Source organism: Oenanthe melanoleuca, chromosome 12 (genome assembly GCF_029582105.1).
Source record: "Oenanthe melanoleuca isolate GR-GAL-2019-014 chromosome 12, OMel1.0, whole genome shotgun sequence".
NCBI lineage: Eukaryota > Metazoa > Chordata > Aves > Passeriformes > Muscicapidae > Oenanthe > Oenanthe melanoleuca.
In genome coordinates, this window is record NC_079346.1 from 16,195,971 (window position 1) to 16,221,731 (window position 25,761).

At 46.8% G+C, this 25,761-nt stretch overlaps 1 protein-coding gene across 1 annotated transcript in view; it reads left to right on the top strand.

Annotated features, from left to right (window-relative positions):
* The first annotated feature begins 739 nt into the window (after positions 1 to 739).
* Positions 740 to 25,761, top strand: part of BSN (bassoon presynaptic cytomatrix protein) — an 86,753-nt gene continuing 61,731 nt past the window's right edge. Inside the window, 2 exon segments of the mRNA XM_056501728.1 lie at positions 740 to 983; positions 22,028 to 22,427. Coding sequence (XP_056357703.1) covers positions 820 to 983; positions 22,028 to 22,427 — 564 coding nt within the window. The 5' untranslated portion in view covers positions 740 to 819.

The window sequence follows — 25,761 nt, forward strand, 5'->3', positions numbered from 1 at the left end:
GACCTCACAGGGAGGCTCGTGCTCATTGCCTGCCTGAGAGCGGCTGCCATGATCTCATTGCTCCCTGGACAGCAGCGTGTGACTGTGCAGGGCTGCCTGTGACCTGACAGGGAGCTGGACAATCACTGACTGCAGTGTGTGACATCACAAGGCAGTGCATGACCTCACCATAGAGCAAGACACTCATTGGCTGGCAGGGTGTGATGTTCTTGGACAGCCCATGACATCAGAGGGGAGCTGGGTGCTTATGGGCTGGCAGGGTGTGATGTCTTGGGGCAGCCTCTGACATCACGGAGGAGGCAGGGGCTCACTGGTTATCAGGCTGTGACTTCCAGGAGCAGCACATGACTTCATGGAGGATGGGACACCTCATTGGTCAGTGGTGTGTGACATCCCGCAGCAGCCCGTGACATCATGAATGAGCGGGCGCTCATTGGCTGCTGGGTGTAACCTCATGCGGGACTGCGCGCCCATTGGCCGCCGGGCCGTGACGTCACGGCTGCCGGGCCGCTCATTGAGGGCCAGCGCGGGAGCTCGCGTGGCGCCGCCTGGCGGGCGCGAGCGCTGGTGCTGCGCGGCGCCGATTGGCCGGCGGGCGGGGTGGGGCGGGGCCGGGGGGCACGTGCCGGCGGGGCCCAGCGGGGCGGTCGGCGATTGGTCGGGCGAACGCGCGCGTGCCCGCGGCGCGAGCGGGCGCGGGGCTGGCGCATGCGCGGCGCGGCGCGGGCGGGCGGCGATGGCGGCGCGGGGTTGATGGCGGCGGCGGGGGCGGCGCTGCGCTGAGGGAGCGGCCCCGGTCCCGGTCCCGCCCGGTCCGACATGGGCAACGAGGCCAGCCTGGAGGGCGGCGGCGACGACGGGCAGCTGCCGCCCGCCGCCGCCGCCGCCGCAGGGGCCCCGCCGCCGCCCGCCACCGCCGCCGCCGCCAAGCCGCCTTCAGCACCGGGCGGCGGCGGACAGCTCCCGCCCGCCGCTGGGCCCAGGTCAGAGCGCGGGGCGGGGAGCGGCGCCGGGCGCGGGGTCGGGCGGGGGCTGTGTGGGCTGTGTGGGCTGTGAGGGCTGTGAGGGCGCGGGGCACGGCTGGGGGTGTGGGCACAGGTGTAGGGGCGGTGGGTGCGGGTGTGCGCGGGGGGCGCGGGTGTGAGGGGACACGAGGGCAGGGTGAGCGGTGCCGGGCTGCGGCGGAGAGGGGCGATGGTGCTGCTGTGGTGGGCGCTGGGGTGTCAGGAGGCAGGAGGTGCCGTGGGGTGCAGGTCTGTGGGGCGGCTGCAGGCAGGTGAGACAGGAGTGCACACGGAGTGGAGCCGGGGGCAGAGGCGCTGCCGCTGTGCGGTGTGGGCAGCAGGGAGAAGGCAGGTGAGGCAGGGGCGGTGGGGCTCAGGGAGGTCATGGAGGTACTCGAGGCAGGGCACTGCTGGAGGGTGCAGCCCCAGCGGAGCTGGCGGCTCCGGGACACCCGTGGGTGCTGGGGAGGGCGAAGGTGCAGTCTGGGGCTGGGAGTGGGACAGGGATGGAGTGCCCGGGGAGGAGTGTCGTGTTTGGGGGGCAGGAGAAAACGGGGTGCTGCCCGGGGAGCAGAGGTCCAGCAGCAAGGGGAGAGGCATAAGGAGAAGGGAGGGTGATTCAGGGTTGGTGGGTCTGGTCAAGATGGGGGGATGGTGCCTGGCAGCACACGGCTGAGAGCACTGGGGCATATGGGCACTCCAGACGTCGCCACACCAAATGCGACCACTCCCAAACGTGCCCACCCCAAGTGGAGCCAACACCAAACAGGAAAGGTCGTTATGTAACAGGAGGGACATGCAGCCCTGCCAGGAGTCATCGGTGCAAAACCTTGCAGGGAACTGCACCGAGCTGTTCTCCTTCTGCAGGCAGTGCCAGCTGGGAGGGAGATACTTTGGAAAAGAGTGTGGGATAAGAGATATTCCTTTTTCAAAAAAAACAATCCCAAAACATCCTATCTGAAAAAATCAAGGCAAGGAGCAGAAAGTTGCACGGAGGGTTGTGGGGGACTTGGCGGGTGGTTTGCCCTCAGTGTGTGGCCAAGGCAGTGGCAATCTGGGCTCTTTCGCCTCGCCTGGGCAGCGATGAGCGCTGCTGGTCTTGCCAGTCGTGTTGCTTCCAATAGGGAAAATCCAGGAGGCTGCAGTCTTGCCTGGCAGTGGGCTCTGTCTTGCTGGGCTGCAATCACTGCTCACAGGCAGCACCATAGCATCCAGTGGGATTCAGGGATGCTACAGGGCAGCCAAGCTCTGGGCAGGCTTCTGTCTGCAAGATCCCTTTGAGCTTTCACACGGGGAGTGTAAAAAATTACCTCTGAGTGAAATTGTGTTCATTTTCCTTTATGTTTTTCTCAGTTTCCCTTACTAGAAAGTCACAACCCCTCTGCTTTGGATTCTGCCAGTGAAAAGTTGTTTGTAGCTGCTTGAACAATTTAAAATCAAATACCTGCAGGGCTGTTTAGGCTGCTGTAATGAGAGGAGCTGAGGAAGCCATGCAGGTCTGCTGTCTCTGTCTGATTTTGGCACTGCTCCCCCATTACTGTGTTTGCTGTGGTGCAGCACTGGGGGTTCCAGGGGCTTTTAGGGTGGGTAGGGGAGCAGAGTCTAGCACTGGCCATCCACACTCCTCTCCTGCTAGAAACACCAAGTTGTTTTTTCCAGCCATGCTCCAGCCCTCGTGCACTGAGCTCCTGCGCCTCCCGGGAAGCTGCTGCTGGGGAGCTGCCCTGCCTTGCAATTAATTAATGCAATTAAAGAGGTGGGCCAAGTGGAGCTGTGCTATGGAGCAGCAGTGGGATGGGGACGATGCTGAGCAATGCCAGTGTTTAAAAGCTAAGCGTGGGAGGGGTGTGGGGGGCTGAGATGGCTCTGAGGGATTTTAATTCAAGGTAGCAAAGTGGCAATGAAGGGAAATGAGGTCGTGAGAAGAAAGTCGCTTTTGTGAGGTGCAGGAGTGGGCACATAAGACAGACCATATGTCGTGAAAGGTTCAGCAGAGCACAGAATGTGCTGGCCAAGCAGCGAGTGTGCAGTGCAAAAGGTGCTGCTCCAGAAGTCTCAAGTGGCCAAAGAAAGCGAGTTTCTCTCAATATTAGAGCAATTATTTTTTTCCTCTGAATGAAGTTACCGAAGTCCACATGTAAGCTGGTGAAAACCATAGTAGTATAACTTCTCTGTGGAATTTTTCGGAGTTTGCTTTGTGTTACACAGAAAAATAATCTGAATACCTTATAGGAGGTACCCTGGATTTCGAGGTCTTGTGTTTAAATCCATAATAACAGTTTCTAAGGAACTATTCATCCACTATGAAGATACTTCAGAGAGTAAACACCACAAATAGGAGTACCATCTTCTCACTAGGTTGCAACATACACCGCTATAAACTTTGATTTTCTGCTTGCATGCTTTGGCAAGGCAAGGAGGAGCCAGAGGTTGGAGGGAAGCAGGGAGCAGTGCTCAGCTGTGAGGTGGTTTGGCTCTACCAGCAGGATGCAGCTCTGGATAAGACCAACCTCTTGGTTGCATCAGGCAAGGTGTTTTCAGTGCAGACCTCACCCTTGTGCAAGGAGCTGCTGGAATCTCACCTGAGGGGGCTGTGCCTCTGCTGCTCCAGCAAGGAGAGGTTCAGTGTGAGGATGGAGGGAAGGGTTGCTGCTGGTCTGCTCAGACAGAACCCCTGGTCTGAAAAGCTGGAGCATCATTAACCTGTAGGATCAAAGGAACCCAGACTGGTTGCTGATGCATTTGGACAGAAAGCTTTCCAGTGCCTGGCAAGTTCTGGTCTGTTCCTCCAGAGAGACGCCCTAAGCAGAAGGGACAAGCTCATTTCATGATGTAGATGGATGGATGGATGGATGGATGGATAGATAGATAGATAGATAGATAGATAGATAGATAGATGAGGCTTGGATGGCAGAGCAGGGATGATCCCACATTCAGAACTGTAGCTTGGGGCACAGTGCTTTACATGGCTGGTTTTCCTGGTAACCTGCAGAGAGACGTTACTGCTGCTTCTGACTATGTGCCTGATTTATGCTGGTTTCATTCAAGCTTTCAGTCTCTCTGCTGCTCAGCTGTGTAGCTTGTAAAAGGCTCTTTTTGACACCTGGATGCATGAGCTGAGGCTGAAGGGTGGGAGAGGAGAAGAGGGGCAGTCTCTTGGGAAGCACTGAGGACCAGCCCCAAATTCAGGGGCTGTCTGTGGGAGCAGCAGTGCTTTCAGCACCTCTGATTCTCTGGAGCTGGGTGATGCACCCTGCAAGGCCAGGAGGGAGCTTGCTCCCATGACACGCTGGCAGAGGTGTCAGGACCTTTGTTTTCCACGCTGTGGGTCATTCCCCAGCATTTCTTAAGCCTCAAGGTAGGCATGCTGTGAGCTGAAGGTCTTGAAGCAACCAAGAGGGAATATTTCCAGTACTGTGTGATACCACCCTTGGCATGGGCTGTGAGCTCCCCCAGAGCCTTCTCTTGGCTTGGAACAATGGCAAGGCAAGTGCTGATCCTGTTTACCCTGCTGTATATTCAGCATTGCTTTGTTTGGCAGGTGGTGGAGCTTGAAGTAAAAAATCTGGTGATAGGGAAGAGTATAGGAGAAACAGAACTGAAAGAAAGAGCCCTTTAAATCAGAGAAACTTTGGACAAACCATTGCATTTTGGATGCTCCCTTTTACCCTCTCAGTAGCTCACTTGAGTGTGCTTGTTTGCTTGCCATAAAGTGTCATCACAATGAGGCATAAGAAGTTTATACATAAAGATAATTAAAAAAAAAAAACAAACCAGCTTTGCCTTTTTCTTTTTAAATGGGCACTTTTCCTAAGCTTGCAGAAATGATCAGTCAATGTCCATTTTCATATGACTGTGCTAGAAATAAAACCAGACTGTGTGGTGGAAGTCAGGCTGCAGAGAGGGCCCATGCTCTCCTGGAGAGCCCAGAGAGCCAGCTCCATCCTCATTCCTGTGCTCTGTTCTCCCCAAAGGCTCTGAGCCTTGCACAGGATGGGGCAGAGGCATCACCATCAGAGGCATTGCTGGGAATTTTGTCAAATATTAAAATAGTTTTTTCCCTGGCTGAGCCATGGATTGGCACTCTGGAAAAGCCTGCCATACTTCTGCACTTACTGAGCACTAGTTTATTTGCTGCAAGACATTTGGAGGGTCAGGAGGGAGCTGAGTCTGGGTTTAAGTGAGGAGAGGAAAACAGATATGCAGTATTTTGAGATCATTAGACTTGTGTGAGCAAAACAAAAAGTAAAAGGAGTAGAAAATTGTGTACATGATGGATTGAGTCAAAATATTTGCAGTGTTAAAACCCCGTTGGGCTTCAGTTCATCTTTACCCTGTGTTGGGCAGGCAGTGCTGGCTGTGACACAGTCTTTGCAGACTTGTGATTGCTCTGACAGCAGCCATTAGGCCACTGAATCCAGACGGCACAATTCTGGGTGCTTAAGTAACTCCAAAACCTCTTCTGGGAACGTGCTCATCAATATTCACAGTGTTTGGCATCAATTATTAATGCCTTTATTTCCAAAACAAATACACAGATTTGCAGTCTGCCTCACAGGTTGGGGTTTCTCACTGCTGGGACCAGCCTGGATGGTTTGCTGTGGGTGTGGATTTTACTCCTTGCTTTTGCTGGGTGAGGGGCTCATGGGGATGTCCCTGCAGTGTGCACTTCTGCTCAGAAAAGATGTGGAAGGATTGATGTCCTTTGCTGTGTGGGCTTGTGCTGGTTGAAAAGTTGGAGGAATCCTTGGCTTCTGGTACAGTTTGAAGCCACAGCAGGCCTCTCCCTTTGCGCTGGAAAGCTGAGTGCTGATGGTCAGCCTTCTAGTGGGAGGTGTTCCTGCCCATGGCAGGGGTTTGGAGCTAGGTGATCTTTAGGATCCCTTCCAACCCAAACTGTCCTGATTCTTCTGCTGATGCTCAGGAATGGAGCTGCAGCTCAAGTGACCACATCCATTTGGGCTGGTGAGTCCCTCCACATTGTTGTTCATATTGAGCTGGCTTCTGCCTCTCCACTTCTGCTTCTCCAGCATGCTGGGATAAAGCTGCTTCTTTTCTCTGCTTGTGAATCAAGCACATATTTGATGTTTCCCATCATGTTTCCAATTCAGTGCAAACAGATAGTCAGTGCTGTGGCATATTCCTGCAGTTTATATGAATTTGGGGAATACTTGATGTGCATCTGGACTGGCAGAACACCACAGCCTGCCTGCACACAGCCTCTCTGCACAGCCATCCTCACTGCTTCCTCGGCTGGGGCTGGCACCAAGGCTGGCCGAGGGTGTTTTTCCAGCAGTCCTTTTCCAATACTATGCTAATTTCCTAGTTATAAGGTGCCCCTTGGGAAGGATGGGACAGGCAGCCAGGGTGCAAAGAGTTCTTCCCAAGAGCAGGTAGCTCCGTAGGGGAAACGATTTCATGGCAAAGACATTCTGGTTTTTCAATAAATGTGACAATAAGATTATCACATCAACTTAGCTGTTGAGTGCTGCTGCTCTAGGAAGTTCCTTGGGTTTTTTTTTCTGGCGAGTGAGTGACAGCAAGTGCTGATGGTCATCCCAGTCCCACACATTGTAAACTGTTATTCTTCTTGAATTTGAGATGGTTGCTGTTGAGCCATCACTGTGTTTTCAAATGTCTGTTTGAATGACAGATTTGTTATTTTTGTATCAGTCTATGAGCACGACTATTCCTATGAACAAGATTCTTTGTCTTTTTTGGTGCCTGGAGGTGCTGAGGTCCAGCGTGACCCCAAGGTGCTGCTGTGCAGCCTGTCAGTCATTGCTGAGCGTGGAGTACTGCTCTTCATGTCACTGATGCTGGGAAGTTTTTATGGATTTAGTGAGCTGGCTCCTCACTGAGAGCACCCAACACCTCCAGCATGCTCTTTGGGAGCCTGCAAGAGCAATCAGCATTGCTGGACCCTATTGATGCTGGCTTGTGCTTTATGGCATGGCTGGAAGGGATGTTCCTGAGATGCTCTGCTCATGTTTAATACCAAAGATAACTTAACTACAATGATTGTGGTGTCTTGCTCACTCTCGGCCTCTGCAGCTTTCCTAGTGTGTGTTTGATATTGAAGAGAGACCCCAGCCCCATTAACAGACTGAGGACAGTGAGTTGGGAGGGCAGGAGACAGCAGCTCCCTGCCTGTGCTGAGCTCCCCAGAGATAAGGCAAGAAAAGCACCTCTGAATGCAATTTTTATTTTGTTTTCTCTTATTTGTTGAAGTGCCATGGTTTGGCTGGAGATGGGGAGGGGAAGTGCCCTCCAGCCTGGCTGCTGGCACTGGGTGTTAAAGATGGTTACAATGGCTAGCAAAGGCACACCTCTGCAGTTCAGAGGCATATGCTAGCCAAATGGTAATGGAATGTATTAATACTGAGCATAAATAAGTGTGGAAGGAGTTTACCAGACAGCATAATAGGATATTTGATCACAGAAGGTTTAAATAAAACCCCTGCCTCTGAATATACAAAGTCTCCCTCAGTCCAAAACCATAGTTTCTGTGATGAGCAGCAGATTAGCTGTTCTTACTGCCTTCATTCCCCCCTGAAGATGTGATTAAATAGTTTGGTGCATTCTCTTTTTTCAAAAGTGATTTAGTTGTGTTTCTAGGTCATTGTCTATAGAAGAAAAATGTTCATGTATTTAATGCAGTGGAGTGTGTTAAGCATCTTCTAAGAGGAGCTACAACACAAACCCCTCTCCTGCCCAGCCTGTTCCCAGACCTCTCTCCCGTCCCTGGACCTTTTTTCTGGTCATGTGTAGGTCCTCATGAGAAGAGCATTTCCTGTTGTCTTGGAGGGTTTCCCCATTTTTGATAACTATAACTAATCTTAGAGCAAGCAGATGCTGCATAGAAAACCTATCCATGCTGATTGACAAATGTTGCAGAATTTTGAGGGTTTTTGGGCATGTATGACAGTTCTTCACTCAGTTCCAGGACCTGACAGGGACCACAGGCTCTCAGACATGACAAAGCAGTTTCCCACGCTGAATAGCTTTCAGATGAGGATTTGACAGCTCCTCTGAAGGGCGTAGAAGAAAAATCACCATGAATCAAAATGTCATTTGGTGCAGATGTGGCAAAATCCTGTGTTTCAGCCAGGGTGTCCAAGGTGACAGGCCCTCTTCCATCCAGCCCAGAGTGCTGGAGGCCTTACAGGGCAGGGACACTGGCAGAGGCCAAATGTCAATAGCTGAGAGCAACCCCTGAACCCTTTTTTCTCTTTGTTTCCTTGTGTACCAGTGGAACATTGCTTTCTAGCCTTGAGTCTTTCCTGGTCTTGGGGGCTTGCAGGCTTTTCCAACTGCTGAGAGGCTCAGAGCCTGTTCCAGTGGACATCCCTGTGCAGGACCAGTCCTGAGGGTTGTACAGTCATGAATAGAGAGATATATTTTGAAGTTTGCCTTTATTTATGGATTTTTAGCTCTGTTAGGAGATGCTTGGAATATGTAACCTCTTCTGACGTGGTCTCAGGGTGCTCCATATTTGGAAGCTGTATGTGGGTATGAAGTCAACGTGAGATGTGTTTTCTTCAGCTATTGAATGAATCCAGAGTGTTTGACAGGCTCTTAACAGCCCAAATGGGTCTGCCATGGACTTTCCATTAGAAGATAGAGTCTGTTGGTAGCTTGTCCCCTTCCTTCATCAGTCTAGACATGAGGAGTGTGAGAAGATTTGCCATATTTAATGTCTGCAAAAGGATGAAGTTATGCGTGGGAATTACTTGCAAAGATTGACATGTTGTAGTTGCTAACCACCCTTTTTTTTTATTATTTAACCAAAAAACAGATTGCAGCCAAGGAAAAACAACATGCTTTTTTTTTCTTTCATCTTCTAAAGAAAACATTTCACTTATAGATATGTGAATTTATGCATTATAAAATAAGGAATAGTTGGAAATTGGCAATGTATAATAAGTTCTTAAGGGACTTGGTAATTTGCCTTTGTCTTGTGAAAAAAACCCAAATCAGCTGATAATACAAAGCTTATGAAAGGCTGGGGAAAATGTGGGGCTGAACTAGATCTTTTTCCATGTTGATTCTGAACTGTACTTTTTAGTTTGATGAAACATAAAATTACTTTTAATTTATTTTGTTTCAATCCTAGTTACATAAACTATTATTTGATTGTACAGCTGGACTGAAAACTGTAGGAGGTCTCACATTCAGGATTTTGCTGCCTGTCTCTCATTAAGCCTACAGCCTGATTTCTTTAAATGCACCTATTAATCTTCTTAGAGAGACAAATTGTTGTTTGGTTGGGTTTTTTCTCTCTCTCTCCCATTTTTTTTTAATTTTTTTTTTTTAGCACTAGGCTCCCAGTTAACTGGCTGAGTAAATTGGTGGTTTGCAGCCTTTGCAGGTAGGGCTGTGCTGCAGCTGGGCACCACAGTGCCAGTGCCTGTTGCCTTGGTAGGCTGGGTTTTATCTGCTTGGCTCAAACACCCAAGGTGGTCACAGCCTGAACTGTCCTCATCATGCTCAACAACAGCCTCCAAGTCGACAGGAAGGAGTAAATGTAGTTTTTACCATTTAAATTTTGCCTTTGGCTACTTCAGTAGTTCATCTGCAGTAACTTGCCAGAGAAGTGGCTGCCCCATTCCTGGAAGTGTTCAGGGTCAGGCTGGATGGGGCGTGGAGCAGCCTGGTCTAGTGGCAGGTGTCCCTGCCCACGGCAGGGGGTTTGGAATGAAATGACAATTAAGGTCCCTTCCAACCCAAATCATTCTGTGATTCTCTGAAGTTCTGTTGTGGTTTTGATTTCCAGTCCCAAACTCATGGGGTTCCAGGTTTGAGACCCATTAATGTCATCCTTCTCAGACTAGCAGTAGCACACAAAGAATCCCATGTTGTCCTTCAGGTCTGCAGGTTTTTCCAATATTTTCTCTCAGATGCATCAGTTTTGTTGTCTCCTGCCCACCAATGGTAAGCTACCATAATTTGAGTTTCTTCTTCTCTGCTTATGGCAGGATTTCTCAACACTGGGCAAGTGTTGGTAGCTGCCCTTTTGGATCTTCTCTGCTCTCCTCTGCTTGGAATGGCTCTTGGGAGGGTGAGGGAGCTGCTGTCAGTCTCAAACTCATCCGTGGGCTGCACCAGCTCTAATATGAACTTGTGAGATGTCTGGAGCAGATAGTGCTGGAGCACATTGTGTTGGGCCAGGCAGCAGCAGCTTTCCATAAATACTCCTGACACCAGCATACGTGAGGAGCTGATGCTGGGTGTTGCTCTCATCCTTATAAAACAGACCATCCTTTGTATTCAGGGGAGATCTGCAGTCCCAAGGAGTGAAAAATCCAAGCCTTCTCCTTTTCTCACCTGTATCTAAGTCGTGGATATTTTGGGAATCCTGTAGCTGGGGAGCACACCAAGAAAAGAGGTTGTTTCAGTTTATATAGAATATAGAGTGTATTTTATAGAACCTTTTGTGATGGTGGTGATTTTCAGAGCCCATTTGTTACTGTATTAGGTGAGGTTTTGACTGGTTACACACACTGCAGTTACAACAGAACATCAGTTCCTCTTGGAGTGAAAAAGATGATCCCTATCACTACATTACATGCCAGTGATTACCTCAACCTGGCAAAAATAAGGCACCCAGAAACATCCCTCTGGGAGGAAACTGAAGAAATGTCTCCTTAGGCATCCCTTTTCTGCTTTATTTTATCTGCCTTCTTCATCTTCCAGTCTCTCCTCCTCCTGCATTGTTAATGGATGTTAAGCACTGGTTAATGGATTAGGATAGGATTCCTCTTGGCTGTACAACTCAGTTTCATGCAACCCATGTCCATAGGCCCAAACACTGAATTGACAAATTATTGCACCTTTATTTTTCTTTGAAATATGCAAACAAAAACCAGCCAGCTGCTCTGGATAGGAATAAAGTGCCTTCTGCTTCTCAGCATGTCTGAAATTTGCTTCACTTACCAACTAAACTTCTCAGCCTTAAATTTTACCTACTGCCATTTCTGCCAAGCTAAGCCTTCTGAGGGTTCTGCAAGGGCAGATACATCAAATATGCAGATGCCTCCATCTCTTTGGGGACAAATGTTCTGCACTGAGGTACGTGCAGCAGGGAAATGCAGGCAGGGACAAGGTGCCTCAAAGAGTTGCAGAAGCTGAAGAATGTTTTCCTTTGATCCTGTAAAGAATTTGGCAGGGGAATTTCAGACTCTCCTATTTCAAAAAGTACATTTAAACAAAACAGCTTGAGGTATTGTAGTTGATGGTGTCTCTGACAGTATTGGTAATGTATTGTTTCTTGGGTTTTCTATCCTCTGATGAATAATGAGTTTTACACATAAAAACATAATTCTGAGTTTGGTTTGCCATTCCAGTTCAAATCTCTGAAAACCAGAAAGTGCAAATCCAAGACACACAAACACTGATACTGAATCCAGTGCCAGTTCCCAGGCAGTGTCCACAGTCTTAAATAACAGACATTATTGAACCCTGTGAGCTGGTGTGGGGAATGTCAGCAAGGTAGAAACCTCTACAGCCGAGAAGTGTTTCTGAGAAACACAACCTGATGTGAAGATTTTGTTTAAAGGCCTCTGGCCGTGTTGCACAGAGATTTCTCCTCCTCACAGGGAAGTGTGGGGTCATCAGTTTCTCCATGTTCCCCTCTACACATGCTGTATTTTGAGCTCTTCATGGGGGATCGGTTGATGGCTGTTTCCTCAGCCATTTCCTGCCCAAATGATCTCTTGATTGCTCAGATATCTGAATAAATAAAAATAGAATAATAAAATAAATAGAATAGAAAAAGAATAGAAAAAAGTAAACTAGAATGAAGGACCTAAGTGGCCCGAGGAAGAGTTAAAGGGATGATTATGGGATAGCCAAAATGCATAGAGGTGCAAAGACATGAACTTCAGGATGGATAAAAATGCTATGGTTTTTCACAGACACACTCAAAAAATCAAGTCTTGTGTTTCATTTGCCCACACTCAAACAAATGAGTGTGCAAAGTCAGGATTTTTTGCTTGCTGTGTAGTCCCCAAAGCTGCCTCTCTCTCTGCAGTAAGGCACTCTGATTTCCTCTCCTGGAAATTGCTTTTTAACTGTGTTTTTCTTTCCTTTTTCTAAAAATACAAACCAGTTTCTTTCTGGTCTGTCATTACTGCCTCTTTTTTAACAGCACTTCTCTTTCTGATGGATCTTCCTATTTTTTTATGCCTGGGATGAATGTTGTTCTTCATTATGGGCTGAGTTTAGTTGACTCAAGCTGTCATGGAGATGGATAATGATACATTTTTTTGCATCAGCTTTTAATTTTGGAGCATGGGTGGAACTCATCCAAAAAAAGGACCCTGCAGTCTTCCCAATTTCTTAATGGTTGAATACCAACTTCTTGTGGTGGGAGGTTTCATAGTGGTGTGGGAACCCTTGGGTGGTGTGGACGTGACCTATTGGAGCCAGACCCCTGGACTGATCCCATTTTTACCAACCTGTGACAAGCAGTGCTTGTGTTGGATTTGTTTTGTGCAGCCAGCCAGCACCTGCAGGAATCCATCCAGCTCCTGGACAGAGTCAAGCCTGAATGCAAAAGGGAGAATTGCAAAACCAGACCTTGGTGCCACTCTTTGTGAGGAAGGAAGCCAGAAGCAAGTCAAGGGAATAGGCTGCCAATGCTCTTCTCTTTGAATTGCTTTCCAAAATGCATTTTTCCCAAAATAACTTAATTGTGTATTTTTTGGGGTGGATTGTTCTATATTTGTTGATGAGCACTAAATTGATGTTTTCTGAGAATGGTCCAGCATGGCTTGCAGGACTCTTTAGAGAGCATCAGTGTCTCATTTAGAACCCATCACCACATGTGGCTATGGTTGTTCTCTGTGCCTTACCCTGCATTTCTTGACCTTGAATTTCACCTGCCATGATGTTTTGAGATATTCAGTTCAGGAGAGCCTTCTACAGCTCTTTTCATTCAGCTTTAGCTTTGAGTACTCTGAATAAATTTGCATGGCTCAGCAAACTTGTCCTTTCTTTATCTCCCCTCCTTCCCAAGCCATTTATGAATATCCCATTTATCCTATGGCAAGATCCTGCACCTCTGCTTGTGAAAACCTGACCATCTGCCTCTATCCTTGGTGTCCTAAATCCTGATAAGTTATTAACCCATAAGAAGGATTCCCTTTATTTCTTCATCTTTTATTACTTATTTTTTTCTCCCATTCTTTCTAGATTTTTGTTCTAACAATTCTCCCACTTGAGATGATCTTTCAGACTAAGTATTGCCTTTTACTCCTGTAGCTTGGTTGTTTAATGATATTGCTGTGTTATGGCCAAGTCTTAAACCTTTTCTTGACAGTGCATGTTTTGCTAGCAGGTGCCATGGAAGCTTCCCTTTCTTATCCTTCCACCTGCTGCTTTTAATTTCTTTCTAACAAACCTTCTCACCTTTTCTCTTCTTTTTTTTTTTTTACCAGATATATCTAAAAATTATAGCAATCATGTGAATTTATGTTTGGTTTTTTTTCCAGTCCTGCAAATAGATTGAAGCCAAGTCTATTACAGTCACTGTTACAGAAAGTTTGTGTATCAGGTTTGGCTCCTCAGAGCAGGTGTGTTCCTGTCACAGGATTAAGTCCAGAGCAGTTTCATTCTGCATTGCTTTAGGGAATAGCTAACCAACTAAACAAAAAATTGTGTTGCTGCTAATTAAAATCAGAGAGGCTCTCTAGGAGGGCGGCGTGGGTTATAATCATAGATTTACAAGATAAGCTTTCACCAGCCGTGTGCCATAAAAATTCCTTAGCTTCATGGCACGGTTTATCTTTCAGCTTTGCTGGCATTTCCTAAATACAGAGCAGTAATTCATGGTGTTGGCTTTCCTGGGACAAAGGCCTTCAGTTAAGTGTGACTGCAGCAATCAGCTCCTCTACCCTTTAATTGCCGAAGATGCAGGATGTGAGTGGATGGAGGCTGAGGGGAGGAGCTGCTCCTTGCCTGGGGTGCTCTCCCCACTCTCCCCAGCATCCTCATCCTTTCTGCTGCCCACAGTATTTTCAAGATTGTCATGGCTCTTTTATGTAATTTTAACACACATAAATGACTTCTCATAGCAATCAGTTGTAGCAGGGAAGGATATGGAGGCGACACATCGAGTAGCTGAGTGGAAATCAGATGGGAGAGATGGCTCCAGCCCACACCTCCCCGTGGCTGCTGGGGATGTTTATCCCTCTTTTAGCTGCCATTTCCCTATGTGCTCCTTGGTATTGGTCACAGGGCCATAACTCTGTGGCACAGCTCTTCATCATTCATTGCAGACCTTCCAAATCCTGCAGTAAAGAGAAGAGGAGCTCTGCAGGCAGCAGCTCACTTTCTTGTCTAGCCTGCAGCATAGCCACCATCAGCATCACCTGAATTAATTAACGAGGGGCACTTAATGATCCCAGACATTCTGAGCATCCTCTCCTTCAGCAGTGTCCTTGGGTCCAGCAGCTGGGGTGACTGAAGCCTCCTGTCCCTCCAGGTCTCCCCAAAGACTCCAAGGTTTCACTTGCACTGAAGGTCCAAAGCTGACCTTCCAACTGAACCCATTCACAGGATGAGGTAATGTTCCTCCTAAGTGCCCAGAGAGAGGCAGAGAGGGATTAGGTACCCCATGGCCTTTCTAGGGTCTCTGTGTTCATCCCAGGCAGGGTGAAGCCCTGGCTCTGCACCTGCACCTGCACTTTCCTGGTTCTCATCATTGAGCTGTACAGCTCCTCTCACACAGTGCAGCTGATGTTGGCATTGTGATCAAGAGGTGGCTTCTACTCTGTCTCTGGAAGATTTACATGTAGTTTTCAGCTATCACAGAGGAAACAGATTTTCCCTTTCACTGAAGTAGAATGAATATTGGACACTGCACTTACCCCTGAGATATTTTAATGTTTTGAAGTTCAAGATCATTAATGTTCTCAGCAACAATTATATCATTTAAAAAGAAGACCCTGTTCAAACCTTTGGACCTTTATAGTAAAGCTGTCTGGGAAGAGATCTCTTTGATATGCATGGGACTGAGATCATTACCTGCCAACCCTTCTGTCAGGTTCATTTACCTTTGGCTCTGAAGGGCTTGGCCAAGATCCTGACAGTTGTGGCTACACGTTTCAGGCATCAGCAGCTGAAAGAGCAGCTCCCCAGAGCAGCACGTGGTGGTCTGCAGGTCACTCAGTGACCTTCTGGCTTGTGAGAGCTCATGTGAGAGATGCAAAACTCTGCCCTGACTCCAGTTCAGGTCTTGAGGTTCATAGAGGCTGCTCTGGACTCTGGACTAGGGATCAATTGCTTTGCATTTAATTGCAGATGTTCATTGTGGTCTGTATAGGGTGTCTAATAGACATCTGACCTTGGGCTTCTTTGGAGAGGTCTGAGGGTGTTGTTGCTGTTGAGTGGGAACAGCCACTGCTCTGGTTTTATATTGCAAAGTGCTGTAAGGGAAATTGCTCTTGGCTCAACCAGGGCCAAGTAAGGTGTAAATTATGTATTTGTTTGCCACATAGCAAAATTAGAATGGTAAACAACAGAATAGAATAAAATAGGGTAGAAAATAAAATATTTCAGGTTGGAAGGGTCTTCAACAATCATCTAGTCCAACTGCAAATGATAATGATTCACAAACCTTTACAGAATGGCAGTTGTGTGGGAATGAAAATAAGCAAGTAAATGCTTATTTAGAGCTTAAATCAGTCATAAAACCTCTTCTGGTATGTAGGATTCTGCTAATAAGATGGCAGATGCCTCTTAACAGCCGTGCCTGCCAGAGCAGCAGCAAGAGTGACAAGCAAGAGTTCTGTTGCTGATTCTGGGTTGAACTAGACATGGTACTAAGATGGAGAATAACTGGTTTGTGGTAACTGTGTAAACTGGAAATCTCCTGGTCTTGTTGCCTTTCCATGGATGGGATTTTAAACGAAGTGAAAAGCCAGCAGCAGCTCTAGGTGTGTTATCTCCTGCAGAACCAGGGCCAGAGGAGGAAGCTGGCAGGAACACTGCACGCAGCACTGCTCACCCCAGGACAGCACCATCCCCTGGGGAAGGTTGTTAGTTTAGTGTGTTGGTTGCCAGTGGCTTGTGCCAGCCCTACCTGGCAGCCCCTCCTTGAAGCCCAGCCCCAGCAGGGTGTAACAGCAAGAATATCACATTTGTCTGTATTTATGAGAACAGGTATGAGGGTGGAGGTGAAGGACCCGAATGATTACCAGATTGGGTAGAAGCCTGGAGCAGGAGCTCAAGTACACTGTCAGCATCAGGAGATGTGCTTTAGGGATGCCACAGTCACTGGGAAAATGCCTGACAGAAGCTGCATCTTACTTGACAGGGATAAGGCAACCCTGGAGCACAAAGCTGCAGGAGAACAGGGATTTTCCACTGCTCACAAAAGCAAGTCATTAAACACTGTGGCCTTTCACAAGAGTGCTTGTATTGCCATCTAATAAAATACTCCCTGACAGTTTATAGTCACCATTTCATCTTTTCTGTTTTGATTTCAGCTGTGTGATATTTGCTGTTTTTAAACCAACCAGTACACACATTTCCAGAACGATCCTCTTCCTTTATGGACATCAGTGTAATTAATTTAGGGGCACTTGAATTTAAGCAGGTGCTTAATTCTGTCACTGCTGGTTTGTTTTTTTTTTTTATTTGTGAAAGCAGGGCCTGATACAGGATTCCCTGTGTTGGATGTAGGACTTTATAGAGCTACAAAGCTGCCCCCAATAAAACACCCAAGCTTGGGGTATATCTGAGCATCACTAGCGTGAGATTTTCAGTGCATGGAGCTGAAACCTAAGGCACTCCACATCAGACACTTCTTTTTCTGTTTATTTATTAAAAGGATTGTCCTATTTTCTAGTCAGACTTGCTGACAGGCAGTATATACCAGCTAACATTTGCTATTATCCCGTGCTGTTCCTTTGCCCACCCATAACCATTCAGAATTATGTCTTTCCAAGTCAAACCCAGTGCCATTTTGACCTAGAGTACAACTGCCTGCTTGTTTAGCTACCTGTTTTTTTTCTAAATAGGTTATACTGAGTGATTCTTAAAATCAGTCATGTGGATGTTCACATCAGGTTTCAGTCGAACCAACTAGGTCAAATCTCTGCTCGCAGCTGAGCAGCTCTAATTCTTGTTGGTCAGCCCAGCCTCCTTCTTTTGGGTATGAGCCTCTTCACGTCTCTTTCCATACTTTATCTTGAGTTGTTTGATGCTCATCCCCTTGGTTTTACTAAAGATAAAAGTAATTTTCTTTTTTTTTTTTCTCTACCCAGTTTTCCCTCTTTTTTTTTTTTTTTTTTTCCTACTAACAGAAAAGACTTACTTGTCCTAATTTTGCTGATTTTTGATTCAGATTTGAAGCTGGGAGCTCCCTTCCATGGACAAACTCAGCTCCTCTTTGGAAAGCATGCAGAATGTAAAATCATGATGACACTGCCACTTATTTTCAGGGTTTTTATCTACTACAATGCAGTAGTTAGATCAGTTGCCCAGCAAGCAAGGACCCATTTTCCTTAGCACCAGGCAGAGGAAGGGATGCAATCCATGTTTCTCAGCTGCATAGAAGGGCTGCAGCTCCGAAGGATTTACTCAGACCACAAATACCAAGCTCCTGTGGATGCAATCACTGCCAGAGTTTTGTGGCAGCTGAGCAGGTGGATGTGGCCAGTGTGCTCAAGGCAGGGATGTGAAATTAGACAAAAACCAATAAATCAGTAGAAAACAAGTGCTGTCTCTTGAACTTTCCCACACAAGTCAACAAGACTTGATTTACCAGCGTGTAGATTTTATGTAATATTGTTATTGCTTGATTTTACAGCAGAAATTAACAGTGTTGGCATTTACCTTGCCATGGTTATTGCTCCCAAGTTAGCACCTCATGTGAAAAAGGGTCTGTTGACATCTCTTGGGATGCTGGCTCCAAGCCTGGGTCTTGCCTAAAATTTAGTGGCACTGATGAACCTACTTGAGTTAAATTAGAGCAATTCCCTCCTACAGACCCTGACTTTACCTGGGTATTCCCAAATAAGAAAGCTGTACCAATTTACTGGCACAGAATTGTAAACCAGTGGTATGTCATTGCATTGCTTTTATCTCTGCTGATGCTGCTGACATCTTTTCCCTGGTGCTGCTGTAGCATCAAAAGTCTGGTTTAGGACAAATCATGTTTTTCTGAAATTAAATATTAACCAGCAAACAGTCTAACATTTGTTTTGGCTGCAAGTAGGACTTTGCTTTTAAAGCTTTCCCAATTTTTGTAATTCTAATGAAAAATCATAATTTTTACATTAGGGAAAAAATCAGGCATAAAAAATCTGAGGTTCTTGTGACATCTTACACTGCTGAGCTTGGTTTTGTGGTGAATGACTTAGACCCTTGGTTTTCCTTGTGCTGTTCATGCTTCTGATCATCTTGGGCAGCTCTTCCCTCTCAGTACTTATCCATCTCCTCCCAGGGTGTTGTGTCAGCCCTAAACAGAAAGGCTGGTCTCATATGCCTGTCTGTTTCTGAGTGAAACTAGGGAAGTTCTGGAAGTTCTAACCAGGAGAAGTATCTGATGGAGAGGCAGAGCTGGGTATGGGTTAATGTCTCAGGGCGATTTTTAGCTCTGGGCTCTGTGGCAGCAACCTTGCAGCTTTGCCTCCTCTCATTCATGGAGCTGAGAGTTTATTTTTGTGGGTGCTTACTTAGCTTTGTGCTGGAAAATGGAGGGAGTTTTAGAGAGCTAGAAGAAAGACATCATTTTTCAATTTAAAAACAATGAAAAAAGGAAGGAAACAGTATCTTTCAAGCTGCCCAGTGACTGTGAGCAGGTGAGTAGAGCTGCCTACCTGCACTTCTTGTGATAAAAAGCATTTATAGAATATCATAAATGAAAACTTTAACAGTATAGTTGTTAATACACTCAAACATTTGATGTTCTTTAGTTGTACAAAATTATTACTCCATTGGTAAGGGAGAGCACTGCTGAGTTTGGAGCCTGCAGAGATCTTTGACTCCATATCACCCAATATTTCTAATTCAGCAATTAGAGCAGTACAAAATCAATACATCCCCCATGAAATAGAGGAAATCCTGTTTTATTAAGACATTCCCATTTAATTGATAATAGACACTCTAGTGGAGTTGGGAAGAATTCTTTGGGACTGGTTAGCAGTACAGTGCTAGTTGACTATCAGTGATAGTCTGTAAAAAAAAAAAAAAAACAGCAAAAATAGAGCTGAGCTGCAGCTTGGGCTTTTGTAATAGCAAAAAAAAAAAAAAATTCATAGATGGGTACAAATCATACAAATAGTGGATCATCCTCACAGAAGATGCAGTGAGCGTGGGCCTGTGTCTGATTCCATATGACTATTCTCATGTTCTTTCCTGAGGCATCTCTCCTGGGTTGAGTTACTGTATTTGACAGACCAGATGATTTCTTTTGGTCTTAAAATGCCACGGGTATGTTCAACTGGTGCAAGTGAGAGACAGTGCAGCCTGTATCACAGGGGTGTTGAGGCATCCTGGATAATTCTAAAATAAATAAATGCAGTGTTGGTAGCAGTGCATGGAGTGAAACTGCTGCTGGGAATGGGATGGAGGTGGTGCCTGGCATTACTCAGCACTTGAAAAAGTGCAGAGAGCTGGGAGGGGGCTCAAGCCCAGGCTGGGAAAGCATCTCTGGAGCAGCACTGACCTGTCAGACAGTCAGCATCCAACCACCCTCCTCTGTCTTGTGTGTCAGCAGTGAGGCTCAGGGCAGAGTAACAGCACCTGGTGTATTGTTCCTCATGGGCTTTTGCATTTCCAAGACAGCCACACTGCTGTGTGGAAACTCATCTGTGTGTTATCTGACAGCTCCTTGATGGAGTCAGAATTCCTACTTGGTGGCAAATAGTTTTTCATATCAAATGGGGAAAAAACCCTGAATTTTGAAATTTGCAGTGGAATAGAATCACAGAGTGGTTTGGGATGGGAGGGAGCTTACAGACCATCTCATTCCACCCCCTGCCATGGGCAGGGACACCTTCCACTAGACCAGGTTGCTGCAAGTCTCATCCAACCTGGCCTTAAACACTTCAAAAGATGGGATAGCCACAGCTTCTGTGGGCAAGACTCATATAACTTAGAAGAGGGTTCAGCTGGGGGCATATATTACCCACAAAGGGGGTTATTCTTCTGTTCCAAACAACAATTATTTATTTGACCATATAATGTTACTTCAGAGTTGTTTAATACTATTAGGATAGCGTGTGTCTAATACATAAGTGCTGAGGGTTTTATAAAAATACTAAATTTAAGGTGGGAAAATGCATTTTGCTTTCTGACAGTACTTCTTTCTGGTAGCTGGGGCTGAGCTCTCCAATCTCCACCAGCTACAGATGGCTTTATGTGTTTTATGAGGCAACAGCTCTGCAGCCCTTGACATCAGGAGACAAACCCCAAATCTGAACTGAAGGGTGTCAGAATTAACAATGGAGGAGCAGCACATGCCAACAACATTCATGGCAGGTGCCTATTGCAGGGCCAGGAGCAGTTTTCAGTCTAGAGCTGATCACTCCCTTCCTTAGTGCTTTGCTTTATTATTATTGTGATTTTTCCTTCAGAGAAGTGGGTTTCAACCTGCAGCCAGAATGTATTCCCAAAGTGCTATTTCACTATTTATTTTCATCTGACTTCCTATTACTGTGGCAACATGCACTTTGAATTTCATTAGTTTTATGCATTTAAGTTCCCTTTTTAAACCTTTATAAGGTCAGACCCTGCCTGGGTAAATCAACAATGTATTAAATTTGAGGTTGTGAGTAATACTTTTCCTTAAACAGCTGTAGATCACAGGTAGTGAGGGCATTTGGGCTTCTGCTTTTTCGAGAAATATTTGTGGGCATTACTGATAAGCACAGTATTTACCAAATTATTTGGTAATTAGATAAGTATCTTCCATCACAGATTCATTCTCAGGCTCTTGTGATCCATCAGCAGCACGTTACAGGGTGCCTGCCCTGAAACCACATGGGAGGAGGGTGCGTGGCTGTTGTGCTGTGCTCTGGAGCACAACAGCTCAAAGATCTTGCAGCTGGAGCTGCTCCAGAGCTCCTTGGGATGGCCAGGAGCATCCCTCAGCACTGTGGGGTGCTGAGCATCCTACACAGGCTGTGGGACTGCTGCTGACCCAGCAGTGGGTGCCATGCTGACCCCAGGGTTGCTCCTTGTAAGTAGCTCTGGTTTCACGGGGAGGTTCCATCACCCTGTCCTGGTGACCAGAGTCATCCCAGCTGGTATTCTTGGGCAGCCAAAACTCACATCACCCAGAAGAGGGTTCAGCTAGGGGCAGCCAGCCCACAAAGTCCCTGTTGTCTGTGTTTGCCTCTCCAGTACTGATTACTAAAGCAGAGCTAATGTGCTCTCTCTTGATTTCCCACTGCTGTGGCCCCTGGGAAACAAGCCCTTAGCCGCTTTCACCTGTGACTTGCATGGTTTAGCCTGACAGCTGAGAAAGTACAAGTAGTTCCCCTGCCTCCATTACGCTTCTGGAAGGGTTTTCCTTTAATAAATAGGCTCTTTGGTTTCACAGCCACTTGTGAGGGTAGGCTGTGAGAAGCTGGTTTAGTGCAAAAAGGGCCCTGCAGGCTGCAAAGCAGAGTCACTGCTGCCTCTTCAGTGGGTTTGTGCTGAAGTTTGTGCTGGAGAAGTGCTGGGAGCCCTGGCTGGCAGGAGGCCGAGCTTCCCAAACTTCTCACGCACATTTTTATGTGCAACTTTCTGACTAAAGTTCAGCTCAGAATACAGCGAATAATTCAATTACATCTCTGCCGCTGGGTTATGTAAGAGGAAGCTGAAATCGCGCCTTGTTTCGTAAGGTAGAGTGTATCCTTCTGCTGAGCTGAGCAATTTCCCTGGTTTGCAGGGGGGTTCTGCTGTGCCTTCTTGGATGAGCTTGAGGGATTTCGAGGTGGAGAGGGTGCTGTAGCAGTTATCTACATTGTCTGGCATACAAATATTTCAAACCGGGGCTTATTCTGTGTGTTTTGATGGTGTTTCAGCACGCTGAGGAGACCCGAGCAGCTGGAGCAGGCGGCGGGGCAGCGCTCGCCATCGCCCTCGCTGGCACAGACCGCGCCCAGCTCGCAGAGCCCGCGGGAGATGCGGGGCCGGGGCCAGCCCGGGCCGGCGGCGGAGGGGCCGCGCAGGACGCTGCAGGTGGACGCCAGGAGCCAGGGCTCGGGGAGGTCTCCCTCGGTGTCACCGGACCGCGGCAGCACCCCTACCTCTCCCTACTCCGTCCCGCAGATCGCCCCCCTCCCCAGCAGCACCCTCTGCCCCATCTGCAAGACGACAGAGCTCACCTCCTCCCCTGGCCAGCCCAACTTCAATGCCTGCACCCAGTGTCACAGCAAGGTCTGCAACCAGTGTGGCTTCAACCCCAACCCACACCTCACCCAGGTAATGCCTTCTCTTCCTCATGCAGCTCTCCTGACTGCTTCGGGTGGGTTCCTGCTTTCTCCAAACACAGAAGTTGCACCTTTGCTTTTGGCCAGGAGCAAGGGTTCTGCTGGTTCTAAATGAATAATTGTGATAATGTGAGCTTTGATGAGATGGGGGAGATAAATTAGTTGAAGGGGATTGGTAGATTACCAGGGCTCAATCTCTGTTGTTGAGATGTCAGAGCACTGAACTGAAGTCTCCATTCTCAAAATTGTCCCGGAGTCAAAGGACTTGACAGCAAGGAGGGGAGCAGAGGGGCTGCTGAGTGCTGTAGAGCCTGACTCCCAGCAGGTTCTGGTGGGCTCCAGGCAGCGTCACTGGCAGCAGGAGGGAGTGCCGGGAGCGGTGTGCAGCACGCGGCGCTGCTGGGATCAGCGCTCTGCTCCGTGGGATGTGTGAGATGGAACTCGGGGCTCTGGGGGAGGATCCGGCAGCGGTGCTGGCTGTGGGTGCTGGGGCTGGCTGAGGTGAGGGGCTCCTGTGCCAATCTCTCAGGTCATCCATCTCCCCACAGGGTGGGAAGTGATTGGGTGGTTTTCGCAGCTGTTAAGAGCCAAACCACAGGGGTTTCTAATCTTAAGCTTAAAGCCACACTTTGGAAAGCAACTGTGCCACTCCAGTGCTTGGTAAGGTAGGATTTAGGCACTGAAGCCCTTTGGATACCCAGGATTTACTGCCAGTAGCCGTTTCGTGGTAAGCATGCAATGCTTGCTCATGATGTTAAATTCCGTAGTGTCTAAACATCATTGTTTGAGGAACTCCTTCCTTCCATCCTTTTCCCTGATGGAAAGAATCATAGAATTATGGAACAGTTTGGGTGGGAAGGGAACTTGGAGATCACCTAGTTCCAACTTCGTGCCATGGACAGGACACCTTCCACTAGACCAGGTTGCTCCAAGCTCCATCCAGCCTGGCACTGAAACTTCCAGGGATGTGACATTCACAACAAATCCAGTGCCTCACTACACTCACAGTAAATAATTTTTTCCTTTTATATAATCTAAACATTGAATTTGAACACATCCCCCCCTATCCTGTCACTACATGCCCTTGTAAAATTCTTGCCCCATGAAGGAGATACCCCTGCTATAATGATACATTATTAGCTGGTTCCTGATATTCCTTCACAGGTATTTACCCCTACAAAGGTCCAAATAATGTCTCAGATCTTAAAAAAGGGCCCTGAGGTAGAAATTCAGGCTCCTGCAAAGAAATGCCACGGGCCACTTTTCTGTTTAGCTTATAAGTTTCATTTTTAATTAGGTTTACCAAACATTGATTTGGTGTCCAAGCATTGCCTCGAAAGTTGTCCAGTTGCCCTGAATAGTATCAGTTAACAAGGAAATAACAAAATAAAAATGCAACAGTTTCTCAGTTTTTGGTCATGTCTCTTCTGCTTTGCCCCAAGAGTTTACCCACAGTGGGCTCTACCCTGAGTCATGCAGATACCAGTGTTAAAATATGTGTGTGCACAGAGACTTTGCTTAGCAGCTCTAGGCCATTTTGCTCTGCCATCTCTAGGTCTCTGTGCCCTCAGAAATGTGTTTGACTGCAGAGCATTTTTAGACAGCAAATAAAAAAAATTGGACCTGAAATGGAAAAAGATGATGGGTTTTTTTTGTCTGTCCAGGGTTTAATATGCATTTCAGCAGCAAGCAACCTTATGACTTGTAAGTAGGTCGTTATGAGAGCTGGGGGATGAGAACAGTTGTCCAAGAGAAGTGTTTGCAGCTCATGTTGGCAGCCCGTGTGATGGGCTGGCTGGGGGAGCAGCAGTGGTTGCTGCCTTGTTGGAAGTGTGACTCATTTTCCTCAACATCATTCCTTGTGCTGCTATTTCAGAGTCATACAGTGAGGTGCCTGAAGCATCTAAGGGGTAATGGAGGCAGCTGGGAGGGTGCTCTCTCTCTTGATGGTAGGAGCTGGGTTGGGAAGGATCTCTGGATAGAGATACAAATTTGTGACTTTATGCTTTCAAGGCTCTCTAGCAGGATTAAATAATCAAAAATACCACATTTTCTAAGAAAATCAAACCCAAGAAAACCAAAATCGTGTTTTGCTTGGTACATCCTCTCCTGTGCAGTCTGTGGAACTGCCAGAAATCACTGGCATGGTGAGTTGGGAGCCACAGGGCTGGCTTGGCATAATGATCTCTCAAACTGTTTTGAGAGCTGGGGTATAAATCTTATATAAACACTTTGTTTTCATTAGTCTTTTACTTGTATATATACCCATAGTATAAAACAGCTTTTTGTAACATATATTTAAAGAAAATAATAGTGTGTGAGCTGTAGTCCATCAAGCCCTGTCTTGCCACTTGCAACTCCGAGAGCAGACTTTTTCAGAGAAGGGTTAACTGCACTGCCTAATGAAACTCCTTCACTTTGTACTTGGTGATACCTTCTGCTCAGAAGCACATAGTTACCTTTGAAATACCATTTTTCTTTGGCTGTTATTTTATTCCTTTTTGTGTGACTTGATGGTCATTTTATCTTAAAAGCAAGTCATGAATTTCTGTGCTGACAAAGCAATCAGCCTCTGTGGCATCTTGAGTTGATCACTTGCTGAGAAAAACAAAATCTCTCTTTGGATTTTTATTTCAGTGTCTGTTTATTCCTTTGAGCAGCAGCTCGTTCATGTTTCACAAGACTGGGCAAACAGAAGTTCCTGTCTGCTGCTGGTGTCACTCATATTTTACATGTAGATAATTAAATTGTTCCCTCTGTTCATCTCCATGCCCTGAAATAGCTGCTGTCATAGTTTCAATTTGGTCGTGTGCTGGCTTTCCTTGTTCATTCACTTATTCCTGAAGGTCAGTGCTCTTGCCATAGACAGTTATTTTAAGCAAGGAAGGGAAATTATCAAGCAGGGACCAATGGCACCATTAAAGACAACGAGTTTTGAAATAACATGCTAAAAGCTAGCAGTTGGTTTACAGTCCTGTGCAGAAAATAGATTTTTGAATGGAGATGTGTTATTTTAAGTGCAACATTGCAGCTTTCACATTCTAGTGTGATTTCTAATTTCTCATTAAAACTTTTTTTCTACTTTTCCTCTGTGTTGTCTTTGAGGGTTTTTTTGGACAGCTTGTTCTGCAGGGCCATACCAGTGATGCTGTCATCTCCTCTGGGGGGAACAGCTCAGTTTCAAACCAGTACAATAGGTTTAGAAAATCCTCTTTTTATACATCTTTCACTTTGTTCTGCCGCTCCTGTGGCTTTCGCCTGACTGATCCAGCAGCATGTTCATCTGATTGGATTTGCTCTGTTTGGTATCATAAGGAGTAACCTGC